Source organism: Oryctolagus cuniculus, chromosome 11 (genome assembly GCF_964237555.1).
Source record: "Oryctolagus cuniculus chromosome 11, mOryCun1.1, whole genome shotgun sequence".
Classification (NCBI taxonomy): domain Eukaryota; kingdom Metazoa; phylum Chordata; class Mammalia; order Lagomorpha; family Leporidae; genus Oryctolagus; species Oryctolagus cuniculus.
Window position 1 is genome coordinate 60,351,321 of NC_091442.1, and position 20,345 is coordinate 60,371,665.

At 53.7% G+C, this 20,345-nt stretch overlaps 2 protein-coding genes across 2 annotated transcripts in view; one reads left to right on the forward strand and one right to left on the reverse strand.

The window, feature by feature from the left end:
* Window positions 1–8,302, forward strand: TSFM (Ts translation elongation factor, mitochondrial). The gene is made up of 6 exons (XM_051830216.2): window positions 1–148; window positions 327–500; window positions 1,235–1,363; window positions 2,044–2,166; window positions 6,091–6,178; window positions 7,707–8,302. The coding sequence occupies exons 1-6, from the start codon at window positions 92–94 to the stop codon at window positions 8,108–8,110; spliced, it is 975 nt and encodes a 324-aa protein (XP_051686176.2). The 5' UTR covers window positions 1–91; the 3' UTR covers window positions 8,111–8,302.
* Window positions 7,824–20,345, reverse strand: part of AVIL (advillin) — a 21,464-nt gene continuing 8,942 nt past the window's right edge. The window contains exons 11-20 of the mRNA XM_002720928.5: window positions 20,174–20,274; window positions 19,243–19,380; window positions 18,973–19,131; window positions 17,691–17,870; window positions 14,707–14,852; window positions 14,469–14,613; window positions 13,376–13,564; window positions 12,856–12,924; window positions 10,876–11,001; window positions 7,824–9,552 (exon numbers count right to left, since the gene is read on the reverse strand). Coding sequence (XP_002720974.2) covers window positions 9,439–9,552; window positions 10,876–11,001; window positions 12,856–12,924; window positions 13,376–13,564; window positions 14,469–14,613; window positions 14,707–14,852; window positions 17,691–17,870; window positions 18,973–19,131; window positions 19,243–19,380; window positions 20,174–20,274 — 1,367 coding nt within the window. The 3' untranslated portion in view covers window positions 7,824–9,438. The remainder of the gene's footprint in view (window positions 9,553–10,875; window positions 11,002–12,855; window positions 12,925–13,375; window positions 13,565–14,468; window positions 14,614–14,706; window positions 14,853–17,690; window positions 17,871–18,972; window positions 19,132–19,242; window positions 19,381–20,173; window positions 20,275–20,345) is intronic.

The following is a 20,345-nucleotide window of genomic DNA, read 5'->3' on the forward strand; positions in this document are numbered from 1 at the left end:
GAACCGGTGGAGCGTTTTGGCCCTTCCGCCACGCCGTAGTGTGTCGTCTCACCTGCGCGCCGGCTGGCGGGAGTGACTGGGGGCCAGAGAGATGTCGCTGCTGCGGTCGCTACGCCTGTGCTTAGTCGCGCGGACGGGGAGCCGACCGGTGAGGGATGGCGTGTGGCGCCCTGCCTGTCGCCCTTCCCCCGACAGCTTTGCCTCTTCGCCTTGGGGGCGCCTCCCACGCCCCCGCCCCTGCCCGTGTCGTCGATGCAGCCCCCTCCCCATCGCCCCAGCTCCCCGTTGCGCCCTGTTTCTCACCCCTTTCTTCTTACCCCCTCCAGGCGGGGTGCCTGGTGTTTCAGCCGGCCCAGCCATGGCACGCGGTTCACACGGGGCCCGGGCTGGCTTCCTCGGCCTCCAGCAAGGAGCTCCTCATGAAACTGCGGCGGAAAACGGGCTACTCCTTTGTAAACTGCAAGAAAGCTCTGGAGACTTGCGGCGGGGACCTCAAGCAGGTGGGGAGAGGGTGCAGGGTGGGATTCTAGGGCTCGACCTGAGTCTTGGGGAGGTCGCGCTGGGGAGCGGAGGTCAGTCGCGCCGCCCTGGGTGGGAGTCTGGCTTCCTTGACAACCCCAGCCTTGGATTTTGTCGTATATTCTTGTGTACATAACGAAAATACACAGATCCCTCTGCCCCATAAGGAGGTTGTGAAGAAAAACTTACACGAGGGGCCGGCGCTGTGGAGTAGCAGGTAAAGCCACCACCTGCAGTGCCGGCATCCCATATGGGCGCCGGTTCGAGTCCACTTCGGATCCCGCTCTCTGCTATGGTCTGGAAAAGCAGAAGAAGATGGCCCAGGTCATTGGGCCCCTGCATCCACGTGGGAGACCTGGAAGACGCTCCTGGCTCCTGGTTTTGGATTGGCGCAGCTCCGGCCATTGCGGCCATCTGGGGAGTGAACCAGCGGATGGAAGATCTCTCCCTCTGCCTCTCCTTTTCTCTCTGTGTAACTCTGACTTTCAAGTAAAATAAATAGATCTTAAAAAAAAAAAAAAAAAAAGGAAGGAAAACCCTACACGAAGCCCCGGCTACAGTGCCTGGTATCCGACAGTTAATGGTAGGCTGCCAACACCGGATGGAGGACTTTGGCTTTACTGTGGAATTTAGGGGCAGCAGAAAGGCTCAGGGGGCCCCTCGCGGTGGCAGGTGCTGTGGTATTGACACGTACTCTTGTCTTTTCGCTCGGTAGGCGGAGACCTGGCTGCACAAGCAGGCGCAGAAGGAGGGCTGGAGCAAAGCGGCCAAGCTGCGTGGGAGGAAGACCAGGGAGGGCCTCATTGGGCTGCTGCAGGAGGGAAACGCGGCTGTGCTGGTCGAGGTGGGTCTCGGGAAACTCCGGGGCCAGGACGGCTGTTCCTTGGGCTTGAGGCCTGTGGTGGGCCCTTCTCCGTTTCAGAGCTGTGGAGGGTACTGGGAGTTAAACTCTGAGACCCCAGTGAAGACGGGAAGGCGCGGGGGTGCTGCTGGGAAGTGACCTAGAGCGCAGAACACTGCTCCTGTGTGTGAGCTGGTGCAGCCTTACCTTGTCGCGGTTTCCTGGCGCAGGATTTTAAAGACGCCATTTTAATTAGGTGATGGAGAGGGAGGGGCTGCTTTAGAGGAGGTTTGGGGGCCATCGTTGGTGAGGAGCCAGCTGGGGGTTGTCTTAGAGCCAGCGAAGCGGGGAGACAGAGTGATGGCAGAGTTGGTTTGGAGTTGGGGAAGGCTGGGGAAAGTGGTGACGGTGGCGTGTTGGCAGCGGCACGTGGTGAACTTGGGCTGAGTGCTTCGGCCGTTCCAGGCCCGCCTGCTGTTGCTGACTCACTGCACGGCAAGGCAGGGTCCCTTCCTTGGCTTCTGCCCGGAAGCTAGCGGAGGGGCTGCCAGTTTAAAATGCTGCCGTGTTTCTGTCGAATCTGCAGCTTGTTCCACTAGGAGCTTGGTTTTCTCTGCAACCCTAAGGCACTTTGGGGAACTGTCAGCAAACAGCTCGTCAGCAGCATCAATTTGTTCCCCCAGGTAAACTGTGAGACAGATTTTGTTTCCAGAAATTTGAAGTTTCAGCAGTTGGTCCAGCAAGTGGCCCTGGGAGCCATGCTGCACTGTCGGAGCCTGGAGGAGCAGCCGTCCACATACAGCAAGGTGAGTCTGGGCTCGGCCCGGCGCCGGGCCTTTGCTGCTCCTTTCTGGTGGGCCATCTCCGTTCTTCACGTCTCTGCTTGCATGTTCCCCCTGGAGAGGCTCGCCCTTCCTCCTGCTGTTCTAGTTCTTTTGTGTTTCTTACTACCTTTTAGTTCTCTTGTTTATCTTTCTCAAGAGACCTCTTGTACTGTGTTGAGGCTCTGCTTTAGAATTGTTTGCATACTGAATGGATGACTCACTTGAACTACAAATTCTATTATTTATTTATTTATTTGAAAATCAGAGTTACACAGAGAGAGAAGGAGAGGCAGAGAGAGAGAGGTCTTCCATCCACTGGTTCACTCCCCAATTGGCCACAAAGGCCGGAGCTGTGCCAATCTGAAGCCAGGAGCTTCTTCCGGGTCTCCCACACGGGTGCAGGGGCCCAAGGACTTGGGCCATCTTTTACTGCCTTCCCAGAGCATAGCAGAGAGCTGGATCAGAAGTGGAGCAGTCAGGACTTGAACCAGTGCCCATATGGGATGCCGGCAGTGCAGGCGGCTGCTTAACCTGCTACACCACAGCGCCGGCCCCTTTATATTTATTTTTATTTATTTGAGAGGCAGATAGACACGGGTAGACAGAGCTCTGGTCTGCCGGTTCACTCCCCAAATACCTGTGGAGATTGGTTCTGGGGCATTGAATGCCATTCAGGTCTCCCTTGTGGGTGGTGGGAGCCCAATTACATGTGCTGTCATCACTGTTTCCCCAAGTTTGCAATGGTGGGGAGCAGGAGTCAGGATCCTGAGCTGGGAATAGGACCTGGACAATTCAGCAGAGACGTGGGCATCTTAACCCCCAGGCTAAAGACCCACTCCTGTCACTGTCTATAGGTATTATCATCACTATTTTATTTATTTTTTTTTATCATCACTATTTAAAATTTCTTTTGCGAGTGTATTGCAGGCATCAGGACCCTCAGCACGTATCTCCTAAAAACAGATATTCTATTATATAGCCACAGTAGAGTGATCACATGTAGAAATTTTAACATTGATGCAATATTTTTATTTCTATAATATAGAATAGACATATTTTGCCAACTAGCAGTTTGAGTTCTGATCCAGGATCATATATCACATTTGTCATGTCTGCTTAATCTCCTTTCTCTGTGTTTCATCACACTGGTGTTCTGGAAGAGTATGGGACAGGTTTCCTAGAATATCAGTTTGTGCTTGTCTGACATTTCTTCATGATCAGACTCAGAAATACAGATTTTGGTGAGGATAGTAAATAGTGTTCTCAGCACATCACAGAAGGGGAGCACATGACGACTGCTGGTCCTGTTGCTGATGATGTAACTTCTTTTGGTTTAGGTAGCATCACCAGGCTTCATCACTATAAAGTTGCCATGTTCTTCCTTGTAATTAACAAGTGATCTGAGTGGGGGTGGGCATGTGGTTTAGCAGCCGGGTTGCTACTTGGATGCCCACATCCTAATTGCAGTGCCAGGGTCCAGTCCTGGCCACTGTGCTTTTGAGTCGCCTTCCCGTTAGTGTGCATCCTGGGAGGCGGCAGTGATGGCTCAAGTCCTTAGGTCCCTGCTGCCCATGTGGGAGACCTGGATGGAATTCTTGGCTCCTAGCTTCAACCTGTCCCAGTCCTGGTTGTTCAGGCATTTGGGAGTAAGCCAACGGATAGATCTCTCTGTCTACTTTTCAAATAAAATGAAAATAAATAAAAAAAAAATGAAACAAATAACATATTTAGAAAATTATTTGAGTTATATCAACAAACACTTCCCAAAACAACTTTTGCCTGATGCCAGTCCCGGCATCCGTTTTCGGCACTTGTGCAGGTCAGTTATTAGTATGGAAATTGCACACTGGGTGATTCTCTCCTCCGCTCTCTCTTACATGTGTCAGTTACCAGTTGGCATTCTGTTAGAAAGATTTCCTTTCTTCTCTATTTAGTGATTTTTGTGTGTGTCAGCATTCGTTCATGGATTTTTATTTTACACAGTTTATTAGTTAATCCATTAATCATTTTGATGCTCAGATTATCTGTGGACTTGAGCACACAAGCCATGTCTATGTGGACAGGCTGCAGTGGCCTCTTGAGTTGTCCCGGTCATTTGGCGGGTATCTCTTCACTTTCTGACCTAACAAGATTTTCTGGGCTTATATTGTACTTTCTTTGCTCCAGTTTCTCAGAATTGGCCACTTCTCTGAGGAGTCCTGGTCCTTTCTAGTGGGGGAATGGTATTTAGAAACCAAGATCTGCACATTAGGGATGCTTACTGTCACTGAGACATCATTTCCCTCTGTTCCTGCAACAGATAGAACTGCGTGTGTGTGTGTGCGCGCGCGTGTGTGTGCGCGCGCGGGCGCGCGCGTGTGTGCATGTGTGTGTGTGCGCGTGTGTGTGCATGTGTGTGTGTGTTTTCAGTTTCTGAGCCAGCATCATTGCCATTGTTCAGTGTTAGATACAAAATTGTTTCACAGTTGCTATTTTTGACTGTTGTGAAAAACAAACTTTCTAAGGAGTTCAAGAGTTCTTTGTAATTCTTCCTGTCTGTACATTGAAGTTATGTGGTCACAGGCCATAGTAAGTTATTTAGTTTAGTTTTTTCCCCTTCTAAAAAAAGATTTATTTATTTATTTGAGAGAGAGATGAGAGAGAGAAAGAAAACGAGTATCTTCCATCTGCAGGGTCACTCCCTAAATGGCCACAATGGCTGGGACTGGAGTGGAATCCTGGAGTTTCTTCCAGGTCTCCCATGTGGGTACAGGGGCTGAAGCACTTGGGCCCTCCTCTGCTGCTTTCCCAGGCGCATTAGCAGGGAGCTGGACTGGAAGCGGAGCAGCCAGGACTGGAGCTGGTACCCATGTGGGATGCTGGCATTGGGAACAGCACCTGGCCCACTGTGCCGGAATGTCGGCCCCAGTTTTTTCCTTCTGTGAGCTTATGTTACTCATCTGAAATATAGTTAGAGTCTTATTTCTGTTTAGTCAGTGTTTGTTTTTACTCCAAACTTTTGTTGACTTCATTCTGTTTTTGAATATGTAAAGCATTAACACAGTTACAAAAGTTAAACTATTTAAAAAAACCAGGTAAGCTCAGAAGTCTTACTCCCTCTGCCGTCCACCCTTTCCCATGCACTCCTGTAGGTAACCAGCTTTATTGGAGTATGGTTATACCTTAAATATTTCTTTTTGCAAAAAAATAAGCATGCTTATACAAACACTTCTTTCTTACACAGATGGTGATGTAATCTCCATCTATACTTTTAATTTGCTTTTGTCCCTGAGAAATATGTGCTGGAGATACGCCACTGCAGCTGTGGGAGATCTTTCCTTTGTCTGTGCTCAGCGGCATCCTGTGCTGCTGTGGAAAGCCGTGGGTCAGTCGCCCGGTCTCCTCCTACGTGTGGGTGCTTAGGCGATTTCCAGTTTTCTGACTAGAAGTAGTTGCTCGGTGAATAATCCGGCATGAATGTACTTTTGTGTTGTGGAAAGTTTCTCACCAAGGCTGGTTCCTGGCAGTGGGAGCGCAGGTCCAAGGACAGGTGTATGTGGTTTTGTTCTGTTCTCTGCAGCTCCCTCTGTTGGGTTTGCGCCCTCTTGCACTCCTGCCGCAATCCCAAGTGCCCCAGCTTTCTCATGCTTGTGTGAAAACGCTGTTACTGACTTCTAGGAGGTCACATTCTAGGAAGTTAGGTGAGGAAGTGGGGACATGGAGTTGGGGGCCGGGCAATGATAGAATCAAATATTTATAAAAATGCAACCATTATCGGTGTTATCAGTATCCTTGGTTTGATGACACTGTCATCTATTTACACTTAGTTATCTTAACTTGCTCTCTCAGAAATAGGGCATCTGTGCCTCGTGTCTTACTAACCTGAGTAGTGCAGAAATGGCTCCTCTTTGTCCCCTTGTGCACCAGGGCTTCCTGGATTCCTCTGAGCTCTCGGGACTCCCCGCTGGGCCTGACCGAGAAGGCTGTCTGAAGGACCAGCTGGCCTTAGCAATTGGTGAGTATCTAAGGGTTCTGGAAGTCACGGGCTGGGGCTTCTTCTAGATGAAGAATTCCTCATGTTCCTGTAAGGCCAGACTGTCTGGATGGGAAGTGGGTTGTGGGTGACCCCTCAGGGCGCGGTAGGCACCCTGCAGGGCTCCTAGGTGGCTGGGAAAGCCCCATCTGCAAGCTTTCGCCCGCCGTGGCATTGGGGGAAATGCAGTCCCAGTGTCTCCGTTTCTGAGTTCCTTAAGAGGGCCTGGACCTCATGACTGGGCTCTTTGCAGGCAGCTCTCTGCTGGCCAGTGTGTCTTCAGGCAGACGTGGCTTTGCCTTTCAGCTGAGTCCCTGGACTGTACCTAAAATGCTGTAGGGAGTGTTTTATCCCTTCTGTAAGGGACCCAGGGGAACTGAGAGGCATCCGTTTTAGGGATTCAGTCTTTCTTTTCAAAACTTCTGGTCCGGGGCCTGGGAAGGGACGCTTTGAGGGCCCACTGACTGTAGGAGCTGTGTCTGCATCGTTGCAGGGGGCGGCTGGGGATGCTGCTGCCGCCCGGCACGACCCTGAGGGACGCACGGACGTGGGCTGCGCTGAGCTGGCTGGGAATTGAATGCTCGCATGCAGTTTCAGTCAAGACTTCCGTTCTGTTTCTGTCAGGTCACCTTGCAGTGTCTGCGATGTTTCAGTGAGTCCATGTGACAACCAGGCAGTCAGCCGTGTGTGGGGCTTACTAAGACTTTCTGGAACTGCGGGGTTCTCAGCGTTGCCGGTTCCTGGGAATGAACCCCAGCGCGCAGTTTCCTGACTGTAGTTACCCTGTGGCGCTCTAGACCCCTCGTGTGTTCTCTGGCCCTCCCTTCCGGCATCTGTGGGTCCCCGGAGTCCTAGGTGTTAGGTTTCTGTTGCTGATGAGAGGAAGCTGATTCGTCAGCTGACACGGGGTTCCGGGGTTCTGGGGCTTCTAACTGTGGGCCTTTTCCTGAAACAGCGGTTGATCCGGTCATCTGGTCAGTTACGGTGACATTTGGGAGGGCTAGTAGTTTGGTGGGAAAAAGCACTTGACTGCTTGGGGGTCAGATGTGAGGCTTAGTTCTAGCTCTGCTGTGGATTACTGTGTGGGCCACGTAAGCTCTCTAAGCCACCGTGCTCACAGCCAGCACCTGAGTGCTCGCTCCGCGCTCATTCTCTCCCGAGAGCCCTGGGAGGTGGCGGTGTCATCTCCATTCTGCAGGTGAGGAAACTAGGTTTGATAAGTTAGTGAGCAGGGTCATGTCATTAAGCCACTTGCCCAAGATCATACAGCCAGTAAGGGGCCGACCAGAGACCCGTGTCCGTGACGTCACAGCTTACGTCTGGAAACCTGAGAACCTGCCAGGGAGTTGGTCTTAAACAAACACAGAAAGTGGTATCTCTGCCTCTGACTGCCTATCTGGTGCAAATGTAGAGGGATTTGCTTCCTGACTTGGCGTCTCCTGTGCGTATGTTGCTACCACACCAGGCATCATTTTCTGACGGCGTGTTGATTACTTTTGCTTTTTCGTAGGGAAGCTGGGGGAAAACATGACTCTGAAGCGAGCTGCCTGGGTGAAGGTGCCGTCTGGCTTCTACGTTGGCTCCTACGTCCACGGAGCAGTGCACAGCCCCTCGCTGCACAGCCTGGTGCTGGGCAAGTACGGGGCCTTAGTCGTCTGCGAGACGTCCGAGCAGAACGCAAACCTGGAGGACCTTGGCCGCCGCCTCGGGCAGCACGTGGTGGGCATGGCCCCTCTCTCTGTTGGCTCCCTGGACGATGAGCCCGGGGGAGAGGCAGAAACCAAGATGCTGTCGCAGCCGTACCTGCTGGACCCCTCCATCACGCTGGGACAGTACGTGCAGCCGCAGGGCGTCTCTGTAGTGGACTTTGTGCGCTTTGAATGTGGAGAAGACGAAGTGGCAGAGGCAGAGTAGGTTCCAGAGACTGGGCCCAGGAGGAGCTGTTATTGTGTAGGGCTGGACATCACTGCAAGTTGTTTCCTAAGCCTCCTTAAACCTCAGATTTGTTTTTCAGTTGAGTTTATAATGAAAGTATCACTTTATGAGTAAAATTACTAAACAAAAACGCTGTATAATAAAGAGTGGACTATTTCCCTGCTTACGTAATAAGGGGTTTAGCTTTTTGGTGCTTCCTCGTGACAGGTGGTAGAAAGCAGCAGTCCTGCCGTGACTAACGGTGGCTGGGAGACAGGCGTCCACGCTCGCGGCGGCGGTGGCTGGGAGACAGGCGTCCACACCTGTGTCGCTGTTCCCTGCAGCTCAGACTTAACTGTGGCATCCCTGAAGTCCCTGGCTCACGTCCTGTCTTCCTCCTGTGACGCGGAAGTCTTGAGCTCTGTGACACCTGGGACCGTGCTCCCAGGCTGGGCCTTCCTCGGTTGTGCGCCTTGGGCCACACCATTCCTTTGGAATTGTCCGTGCAGACATCAAGAGTTGTCTGAGTGTGGCTTCGTTTGGTGATGTCTGTAGCATGCTTTGGGGGCTCAGTGGCGTGCACATGGGGTCTGGCCTCATAGAAATGAAGAACACATGGCCCTGTTTCTCCTTTGGATAAGGGGGTAGTGGTGGTCATGGGGTGGGGGTGCTGTCCTGAGGTTTCCTGGACAGCTGTGGGGCAGATTTGGACATTCCTGGGCCAGAAACAGAGATCTCCAAGGCCCAGTTATCCTGAGAGCTGGTTCAACGTCACCTCTTTCCTTCTCCCAACAGAACACAAAATCACCATCACATGCAAACCCCAGATACCAAAAAGATCTCCATTTGCTCATACAATTACCTTTATTGGAAAAGTTAAAAACACTCTGGCACATAGCAGATCTGACATTTAGATCTTGACCTTGGAGAGTATATGCAAATATGCTCTATTAACTCTAAGTTAAATAGGTTTCAGTAATTCTGAACTTAAATCTAGGTCCTGGCACCACACTAACCATTTCAAGTTTAGCTTTTTTTGGGTTCCCTTCCTTTTGGCTTCTCCGGATTCACGCGGCATTAGTGCTTTCTGCTGACCGTTGCTCAAAGGCCACAAAACCCAAAAAGTGGGTGCTTCACACGTTCGGTGTACAACCACCAGGGAGTGCACGGATGGGGAAGGGCAGAAGCCATGCTGGCACTGGCGGGTGCTACTGTACCTAAGTTAGGTAGCTGAGTGCTAGGCAGGGGTTGGTAGAGAAGTGCTTGGCTGATCCCGGCGCTGTGCGCCATCTCCTGTGGGCTTGGCAGTTGGCATCGGCCTTCCTGCCTTAGAAAAGCCCCTTTTCCTTCTTCAGTTGCAGCTGTTTCCAGCCAGGCAGAGCAGCAAATTGCCCCCTTGGGATGCCGAACACAGACACAAAGTCCTGGTCGGAGAGGTAATTCTAGGGGAGAAAGCACAGTTTCGAAGTTAAAAGGAAGGTGTGACAGCTATCAGCGCCACCAGGAGGGGCAGGAGAGGGCAGGAGGGAGTCCTGGGGAGCTCCCGGAAGGAGGAGGGGGATGGGTTCCTCAGAAATGCTGTGCTGGACTTCAGTCACTCACGGGAGAGGTGTTCATCAGGCGCGGCGTGCCATCCGTGCCATGCGGCCCGGGAAGCAGCTTACTGGTTAACGGTGCTCGCGGGCCTGGCCACCACCAGCTTCTCGCCAGAAAGACAGGGGATGGCTCATATGTTATGGATGAATCAGACATCCAACATGGGTAGAATGGATAACTTCTTTGCTTCATGCTTTCAGCTACCACTTTTACCCAGAAATTTTCAAAGGCAAGATCAGGTAGGACTTGCGAAGGGGATAAAATTCTCCTAACGTTTATTTATTGGTGTAAGGGCTATTTTCAAAGTAAAGCTTATTAATATAATTTCGAGAAAGTTGTTAAGCATCCAGCTACGTGCAGATTGGTTAGATAAGACACTGGGGGAAATCCAGAGTTCCTTCCCAAATCAAGGAGTGCCAACCACCAGCCAGGCACTGTTTTAGGTGCCGAAAAGCTGAGATGATGATGGCGAATAAGACAAAGTCTTTTCTCGTAAGGACATTACAGAAAACAATGAACAAGTAAGTGGAAAAAGTACTGGAGCCAGAGAGGCAAGCATTGTTGGACAGAGTGGCCAGGGAAGGCCTCCCTGAGGAGGTGACATTGGAGCTGAGACCTAAGGGTGCAAAGGAGCTGGCCCTGTGATAAGCAGGGAAAAGAAAATGTTTTGAGGCAGGTGCAGCAGCAGGTGTAAAGGCTTCAGGGCTGGCATCGGTCTGTGCAAGGAGCAGAAAAGCAGCTGGTGGCTGCAGGTGAGTGAGAAGAGGGGTGGTGTTGGGGATGCAGGCAGGGAGGCAGGCAAGGGCCAGACCCTGCAGGCCTTCGGGTTCTTTTTTTAAAGAACAGTGGGGAGCCCTTTGATGGGTTGGAGATGGCACTGGGCCATCTGTCTTAGAAGATCCCTTTGGCTCTTAACGCAGGAGCCGGTGTGCAGCGATGGGTAGGAGCCAGTTGAAGCACAGCAGCCCACGGCAGCCGGACTGCCAGCAGCGGAAGGATGCCAGGGCACAGACAGAGGCCGGCGGGCTGGTGTGCGAGGTGAGGCTGGGTCAGGTAGGACCGGTGGGCGCTGGGGTTGGGCTGCTCGGCCGCTCCCATGCCCGTCGGGTGCCAGCCGTGCGCCAGTGCGCTCAGGCCATTCCGTGATTCCCTCAGCGGCAGGCGCTCACCTCCTTTTTGGCAGGGTTCACGTCCTCAGGCAGCTCCTGATCCTGCTTCTTCAACAAAACTTCTATCGGGTAGTATTTTGGCTCAGTGTCCTCAGAACTCAGGGAGAGGGTCGCATTCTTCATGTCCTAGATGAGAACACAGACACAGGATAAAAAAGACCGTGCAGCGTCTGTGTGGTCACAGTTCCCTGTGTGTGTGACATTTAACATGCTGACGTGACACCACTTTGTCCCTAAGTAATCACAGTGAGAGGACTGGCGCCCAGCCCTGCTGCATGTCTGAGTCCCTGGGAAGCTGGGGTCCTTCTTGGGGAGGGTGCTGCAAAAGCCCAAGGGGATTCCTGGATCGCCAGCTTGGCACACGTGCCGTGCTTGTCTTCGCTGAAATGTAGTGCTCACTCCTGCTCTGGGTGTCTTTCGTTAGGGCCCCGCATGTCTGAATGTCTTCAGGTTGAAGTCAGACTTCATTTAAGCACCATTTAAAGACACGGCAGCCCCAGTAGCTTTGGGATCTGAGTTTGCAGCGCACAAAGGACAAAATTGCCAGATGGCTGAACACCTGGTGCCGTGTGCTCGTCCTGGGGTTAAAAAGCTGTTAGATTCCTGGCCAGAGGCTCTGCTTTTTTAACCATTAAATAGGGGCAAATGGTCCTCACGGTCAGGAACTGATGGAAAAATCTTTTGGGTTAGAAGCTTCTTGTTTTATTTATTTACCAAATATGCCTCCCTCTACTTGTGCATTTTGATGTGGAGATTCTTTTTAATCAACAGGACATAAGGTCTTAGAGTCCAGTTTCTCATTTTACTGCCTTCCTGAATTTAGAACAAAATTGCTACTTTAAGAACAATAAGTGGGGGCTGACATTATGGGGTAGCAGGTAAAGCTCCTAGATGTATGCCACTTTGAGTCCTGCCTGCTCCACTTCTGATCCAGCTCCCTACTAATGCATCTGGGAAAGCAGTGGAAGATGGCCCAAGTGCCTGTGCCCCTGCCACGCTTGTGAGAGACCTGAAAGAAGCTCCTGGCTTAGGAATGGCGCAGCTCCGGCCATTGTGGCCATTTGGGGAGTGAACCAGCAGATGGAAGACCTTTCTCTCTGTCTCTCCCTCTCTCTCTCTGTAAAGTTCCACCTTTCAAATAAATAAATACATATTTTAAAAATAATAGTAGGATGGCCGGCGCTGTGGCTCACTAGGCTAATCCTCCACCTGCAGCACCAGCACCATGGGTTCTAGTCTCAGTTGGGGCGCCAGATTCTGTCCCAGCTGCTCCTCTTCCAGTCTAGTTCTCTGCTGTGGCCGGGGAAGGCAGTGGAGGATGGCCCAAGTGCTTGGGCCCTGCACCTGCATGGGAGACCAGGAGGAAGTACCTGGCTCCTGGCTTTTGGATTGGCACAACGCCGGCCGTGGTGGCCATTTGGGGAGTGAACCAGCAGACAAAAAACCTTTCTCTCTGTCTCTTCCTCTCACTGTCTGTAACTCTACCTCTCAAATAAATAAATAAAATCTTTTTAAAAATGGTAAAAATAAAAGCTTAAAAATGCAAACCAAAACAATAAGGGGCTGGCATTGTGGTACAGTGGGTGGGCTGCCACCTGTGATGTTGGCATCCCGTGCAAGCACCGGTTCAAGTCCCAGTTGCTCTGCTTCTGATCCAGCTCCCTGCTAATGCACCTGGGGAAAGCAGCAGCAGATGGCCCGAGTGCTTGGGCCCCTGACCCCACGTGGGAGACATGGAAGAAGCTCCTGGCTCCTGGCTTTGGCCTGGCCCAGCCCCAGCCATTGTGGCCTTTTGGGAGTGAACCTGCAGATGGAAGATCTCTCTGTCTCTCCCTCTCTCTGTCACTCCGCCTTTCAAATAAATACAGAAATCCTTAGAGACAAGCGGGCTGCTGGCGGAGGACCAAGGAGGAGGCGGTGGGGTTCTGCCCCTGTGGCATCTGCAGCAACGCGGCTTCCCCAGGAGCAAGCCCGACTCACAGCGGTGATTCTCAGGATCGCGGCGGCGTCTCCCAGCTCGTCTTTCAGTTGTTCGTAAGATTTTCCTGCCTGAGAAGGTGAGACAGGGGACAGGGGCTGAGGAGAGGGGCACCTGAGGCCGTGCCTGCGGGAGAGGCAGGTGGGCCCGAGAGGCAAGGCACTTCAGCGCCCCGGGAGAGTGACAGAGCCGGCCGCGCGGGGAGAAGTGGACTTCCTCCCGTGGGTTAATGACTCGGCTTCCTGATCTAACAAGTGGGCCGCAGTAGAGATCAAATCAACGGGTGCGCTTTTGATAAAGCCGACAGGCTGCTCAGACTTCGCACTGCTTTCTGGGAGTCATCTGACTGACTACACTTATTGCTGGGGAGGGGGTGTTGAGAAAGAGGGGAAAGGTCAAAAGGCAGAGAGTGGAGTAGAGGGGAGGGGCTTGAGGTCCTGGTCCGGGCAGCCCTGGAGTCAGTACTCTCCCCCTCAGAGCTCCCTGGCAGTCTTGGCGTCTTTCCCCACTCCTTGTTCTTACGCTCCAGACGTGAGGGTCCCAGGCCAGGAACCAGCCGGTGAAGGTGGGAGGCTCAAACCCCTGTTTGATGACCAGGATGGGTGTGTTGGCGTCCCGGCCACTGGGGTGAGTGCGCAGGTACTCCTGGGCTGTGACGAGGGCCCGCTCCTTCTCCGTGGCGTTGGCCTCAGCCCCAATCCACAGGAACACCTGTGTGGTGGGCATGTCCTGTTCATCCGAGCACTCGTCCCTGGCGCCACGTCCTAGCCCCTGCACGCTCCCCAGCTTTCCCCTCAGCACTTCACAGCCACAGAAAACGGCCTTAACAGGTTCAGCAGGGAGAGGCTTCTCCAGACCCGGGGCGGGGGGGGGGGCGTGTGACTTTCACTGCTCTGTGTATCTCCCCCTCCAAACCCGAGGGCTCTCCGAACCTCAGCTTCCTGAGTGCCGCAGTGTCGTAACACCTCCTCTGTGCTGTCTCAAGCCCTCCGCCATCATTCCCTGGGTGGAGCGCTCTCCCTTCCTAAACGTGTGTCTGACTGCACGTCCACTCGTGGGAAGTCCCTCCATCCAGAAACTCCCCAGATCCAGCGAGTCACCGGGGCCGGGCCTCCTCATCCGTCTCTCCCCAGTTCATTCCTCTTGGGCGGAGTCTGCTAATTCATGTCCCCGTGTACACCCCAGCATGGTCTGTGTACTGCTCCTCCATAAGCCTGTGAGCTCTGAGGGCGGGGTAGAGGGGGCCCTCACCCAGCCCAGTGACAGCGGCGGCCCACGGGGTGCCTGCTGAGCCGAACACCCCCATGTCCCCTAAGAGGCCCCTACTCTCTGTTATTGGAGCCCATTGCTATTGCCCCTGAGATGAACAAGTGCCTGGTGGGATGGTCTGGTTTTCCCAAAGCGAGACAGGAGGATGTGCAGGATGGCGAGGTTTAAACCCCATTCTGTTCTCTCTGAGCCTGGCCAAAAGGCAGGTGCTCCCTTGGTCACCACTGGCAGGTGTTCGGTTGAGCGGGGGACGGTCGAGGGCTGCCTGGCATATACACTGCCTTGTGGTCGAGATGTAGCAACAGCCTCCACTAGAGAGATCCTGGGCGTCGTGGCTGCGTCTTACCTGGTCCCAGGTGTCCAGGAGCATCACATCAGTCGGGTCCAGGTCATCCTGGGTGAAGTCTGTGACCTCAGTGACGACGAACCGGCCGGTCTTGTTGGAACACTCGAAGAGACGGGGCTGCACGTCGAGCGCCTCCTGCTGCAGTCTGCAACACAGCCCGGTCCGAGAGAGGGACCTTAGGCTTTGTGCGGTTCACAAGCCTGGCCGGCAGGGGGCGCCAAGGAGAGCACGTTCCCACCTTTTGTCGTTGGCGTAGGGAGTCTTCCCTCCCAGGAGGTCCCAGAACTCGGCCGGCTCCCGGCCCTCGGCCACAGTGTCCTCAGCGCCGTCACAGAGGAGCCCGGCCAGCTCCTTAGCCATTGCCCGCTCGTCCCCGCTGGATCCCTGAGGGCGGGGGAAGCAGAGGCCTGGGGTCAGCGGCAGGGGTGGGGGCCGCATCTTCCCAGGTGTGGGCAGAGAAGCTTCTAGATGGTAACTCGGTGGGGCAGGGTCAGCCTTCCGGGGAAACAGGTGTGGTCCGGTGCTGGGCACAGCGGAAGGAGCAGATTCTGAAACCCACAGTGGGTGCTGCCAGCAGTCGCCTTTTGTTCCAGCTTCAGTTTTAGCACCTACCTTTGATTCTTTTTTTCTGGAGAAAGTTAATTTTAAAAATTACATACAAAATCGACTCTTTTTGGCATACAGTTCTGCGAGCCTTGACGAACACAAAGGTTCGAGTTACCAGCACTCCCGTAAAGATACGGAGCCCCATCCACCTAAATCCCCCCGAATTCCCTAGGGCGTCAAAGCCCCCCTGAGTCCCGTCTCCGGCGGCCGCTGATCTGTTTTCTGTCTGTGTAGTTTTGCCTTTTCCAGAAGGCCAACGTGGAAGCAGATTTAGCCTTTCCATCTGGCTTCTTTCTCTCGGCATAATGAATCTGAGATTCATCCTTGTGATTGTATGTGTCAGCAGTTCATTTTTTTTTTTCAATTAAAAACATTTTTTTGAGGGGCTGGTGTTGAGCATAGTGAATAAAGCCGCTGCCTATGACGCCGGCATCCCATATGGGCGCCAGTTTGAGTCCCAGCTGCTCCACTTCAATCCAGCTCCTTGCTAATGCGGCTCCCTGCTAATGCACCTGGGAAAGCAGCAGAAGATGGCCCAAGTCCTTGGGCCTCTGCACCTATGTGGGGGACCTGGAAGAAGCTCCTGGCTTCGGATCAACCCAGTTCCATCTATTGCCGCCATCTGGGGAATGAACCAGCAGATGGAAGATCTCTGTCTCTCTCTCTTTATAAACTCTTTAAAAAATTAAAAATTTATTTGAGAGGCAGAAAGAAAGAGAGTACAAGAGTTTCCATGTGCATGTTTATTTCCCAAATGCTCATGATGGAGGGCCAGGTCAAAGCTAGAAGCAGGGAATGCAATCCAAGTCTCCTACATGGGCGATGGGAACCCAACTGCTTGAGCCATCACTGCTGCCTCCCAGGGTCTGCATCAGCAGGAAGCTGGAGTCAGGGGCTGAGCTGGGTGTCCAGCCAGGCCCTCCAACAAGGGATGTGGGCATCTTTGCCTCTAGGCTAAGCATCTACGCTAGTTCATTCTTTTTCATTGCTGAGTAGTATTCCATTATATGGATGCACCATTGTTTGTTTACCCGGTTTCCAGGATTTGGTGATAACGAAGAAAGATGCAATATACATTTGTTTACAGGTTTTGGTGTGAAGAAATTTTCTTTTTCACTTGAGTCAATACCCAGGGTAGGAAAGCTGGATCATATGGTAAACGTAAATTTAATTTTACAATAAACGGTTAAACTGCTTTCCAAAAGCTGTAGCATTTCGTGTTCCTACAGCATCGCATCAAAGTTCCTGCTCTGCGTCCTCACCCACACTTCACAGTGTTGACTTCTTCAGCCATGTTAACAGAATGGGCAGGGGCTGGCTCTGGGGCGCAGCGGGTTAAAGCCCTGGCCTGCAGTGCTGGTCATCCCATATGGGTGCCAGTTTGAGTCTCACTGTTCTACTTTTGATCCAGCTCTCTGCTATGGGCTGGGAAAGCTGTAGAGGATGGTTCACGACCTTGGGCCCCTGCACCCATGTGGGAGACCTGGAAGAAGCTCCTGGCTCCTGACTTCGGATTGGTGCAGCTCTGGCCATTGCAGCCATCTGGGGAGTGAATCAGCGGATGAAAAACCTCTCTGTATCTACCTCTCTCTGTAACTCTGTCTTTCAAATAAATAAATCTTAAAAAAAATAGGGGGCCGGCACCATGGCATAGTAGGTTAATCTTCTGCCTGCTGCACTGGCATCCCATATGGGCGCTGGTTCTAGTCCTGGCTGCTCCTCTTCCAATCTAGCTCTCTGCTGTGACCTGGAAAAGCAGTAGAAGATGGCCTAAGTGCTTGGGCCCCTGCACCCACATGGGAGACCAGGAAGAAGCTCCTGGCTCCTGGCTTCGGGTAGGCACAGCTCCGGCTGTTGTGGCCATTTGGGGAGTGAACCAGCGGAAGGAAGACCTTTCTCTCTGTCTCTCACTGTCTGTAATTCTACCTCTCAAGTAAATAAATAAAATCTTTAAAAAAAAAATAGAATGGGCAATGCCATCTTGTGGTAGTTTAGGAAAAACTAATTACTTGGAGAGAGAGAATAAAACAGAGAGCCCCCATCTGCTGGTTCAATACCCAAATGCCTGAACGGCAGGGCTGGGCTGGGCCACGGCTGGGAACCGGGCAGGAGATACAGGTCTCCCACGTGGGTGGCAGAGGCCTCACCACAGCAAGCATCAGCCGGAGTCTGGGAGTCTGCCTCACAGCTCTGCACTGGCAGGAAGCTGCAGTCCGGAGCAGAGCTTGGGGTCAAACCCAGCTGCTCGGGTGTGGGCTGCCGGGGCGTAACCGGCCCCTTGTGCTGGTTGTAACCCTCGTGCTGGTTGTAATTTGCAGTTCCCTAGTGACTGGCGCGCTGCACACTGCTGGTGCTTTCTCATGCACGGATGCCGTAGGAATGGACGATACCTCCTTTTTAGCGTTTTCCATTCGACACCGGAACCTGGCCTGCACCCGCCCACCAAAGCCACGGAGGGGGCGGGACTCATCCAGCCTCGACCTGCGCAGGTTTCTGTGTGTAGGTTTCTAGCTGGTTGGTGGGGCTGCCAAAAGGCACAGCCCTGCCTACTGCTGGGTCACGGGGCTGGGCTCCAAAGGGCCGGGCTGACCGCTGACCGCGGAGTGCAGGCCCTACCTTGCCGCACCACAGGTAGTGCTGCGCCTGAGACCGCAGCAGAAACACGTCGTTGGAGTTTAGGGAGGAGGCGAAGGCCGGGACTTCCACAGCTTTGGTGTTGGATTTGTTGTTCCCTCGAATGTGGAAGAGTCTCACCGGAGGGGCGGGCTCGGCGCTGCCCTTCCTGGAGGTCCCACCCTGCAGAGAGGAAGGAAAGCAGAAGGGATCCGCACGGGTGCAGCCCTGCGCCCGCTGTGGGGACCGCAGGCGCGTCCGACACCGGCCCTGCACTTGAGCTTGGGTGAGCTGCAGCTGTGGTGCTAACAATACTGGCTGCTGCTTCTTTAAGATGTACTTATTTACTTGAAAAGCAGAATTACAGAGTGAGAGAGAGCGGGAGGGGGAGAGGGAGATCTTTAATTTGCTGGTTCCCTCCCCAAATGGCGCAGCAGCCAGGGCTGGGCCAGGCTGAAGCTGGGAACCAGGAGCTTCATCCAGGCCTCCCACATGGGTGCAGGGGTCCAAGCATTTGGGCCATTTCCACTGCTTTCCCAGTGCATTAACAGGGAGCTGGATTGGAAGTGGAGCAGCCGGGACTTGAACCGGTGCCCATTTGGGTGGCAGTGTCGCAGGTGGCGGGTTAACCCCGCAATGCTGGGTTTCGTCCTTAGAACTTGGTCCTAAGCCAGGCTGTGGGACTACAGCCTTCCTGCCTCGTTTCGTTGATCCTCATCTTAACTCTGTAGAGTAGGTATTATTATCCTATAGTATAAAATAAAAATATTATCCTATACTATAGGATAATAACGAGAAAACCAAGACTCAGAAACCTGGCTAATGAGTGACAAGGCTAGGGCTGGCGTGATCTCAGGTATGTGATGGATGTGGTCGCCTGGCACTGCTTCAGCCGGGGCTTCATGGAAGAAGTGGGACTTGAATTTAAGAGGGGGTGATTGGCAGGGTGGGGTGCAGCAGGTTACAGCACATGACGTCTAAGGAGGAGACCTGCCTGACCTGAGTGGTGGCTGCAGGTTGGGGAGCAGAGAGGGCAGTGCACCCGCATGGGGGATACAGGTCAGATGTGGCAGACCTTGGACAGGAAGCAGTGGTTTGGACAGGAAGCACTAGGTGGTCGGGATTCCTTGGAGTATCTCACAGAGATCAGCCCTCTCTTGTCTCTCTGTCTAATCCAGGCCCTGCTCCACATCCCCCCCGCCACAAGCCCCCCAAGTAGCCTTCTGCTGGTTTGTAAGGTCTGAGCCTTCCTGCTCAGGGTGTAATTTTGCCTGGGGGTCCTCACCTCAAAGATAACCAGCTTCCCTTTGAAGATGGCCATGAAGTGCCGCGGCTCTTTCCCCATGCTGACCCGGACCTGCACGGGAGCCCCGTCGAACTGCCGGTCCACCTCCACTGCCTGGTATGCAGAGGCGGCCAGCTCGTCCTGAGAGGCGTGGCGGCCCTGCGGGGTGGGGGGTTGGATAGGGGAGTCCTGGGCCCCTGCTTCCGAGCCCCAGCCCCGGGGCCAGGGGAGTCGTCCGGGTCCAAAGCCAAGGGTCCGTGCCAGGCCTACCTGCCAGATGTACAGGATGTAATGTGGCTTCCTGCTGACCTCGTATGTGTAGAGCACCAGGTAGCAGTCTCCCCCATAGAAGAAGCCGTACTGCGAGCGCTCCACCGGCACCAGCTCCAGGTTCTCGATTCTCCAGACCTGGGGTGGGGGAGGCAGGCGGGGCTGCTTAAGAGAGAACTCCGGTGAGAAGGGTGCCAGCACCCACCCAAGCACCCTGCCCCTTTGGTTCTTCGCTCCCAGTGGGGAGTGCTCATCCCATTTGCATGATCCGAGTCCTGTCCCCAGTCAGGTGCACCCTGCCCCGGCTCCTTCTTGCAGCCTAAGTGATGTGAGTGTGTCTGCCGGGCGAGGAACCCACAGCACGGTCAGGGTATGCCGTGTCCTTCCCTTTCCTGGACCACTGTGAGGAGACACTGCTGGCCCATGGGTCTCTCAGAGGTAGAGGTGCCAGAGAGGAAGGGACAATGAAGGGACTCCGATTCCCCTCCCCTGAACCTCCTACCCTCCCCCAGCCCCTCGCCGCCCCATCCCTGCACAGCAACAGCCTAGGAGCCGGGGCTGTCCCCATCAGGCTCATTCTGAGTTTGTTTAGAAATTTTGTAAAAAAGATTGATTGATTTGAAAGACAGGAAGAGAGACACAGAGAATGAGAGAGAGGAATCTTCCATCCACTGGTTCACTTTCCAAATGCCCCCAACAACCAGAGCAGGGCCAGGCTAAAGCCAGGAGCCAGAAACTCCATCTGGGTCTCCCATGTGGGTAGCAGAGGCCCAAATAGTTGGGCCGTCCTCTGCTGTCCCCCAGGCACATTAGTAGGGAGCTGGATTGGAAGCAGAGCAGCTGGGACTTGAACTGGCCGTTCGGGTGTGGGATGCAGGTGTCCCAAGCAGGTGCCCCCCCTTCCCCGCTGTGCCGTAACCCCCGCCCTCACCTCAACTTTTCCACTGCCATCATCAACCATTCTCTCCTGGGCCGCGACCCCTGGCTTTGCGTGTAGCAAAGTCACGTCAAACTTATCCTGGAAAAACGTAGCTGCGGAGAGGGGTTGGGAAAAGCCGATTGAGCGAGGGGCGTGGGTGCCTGCCCCGGGGCGGGCCCCGGCG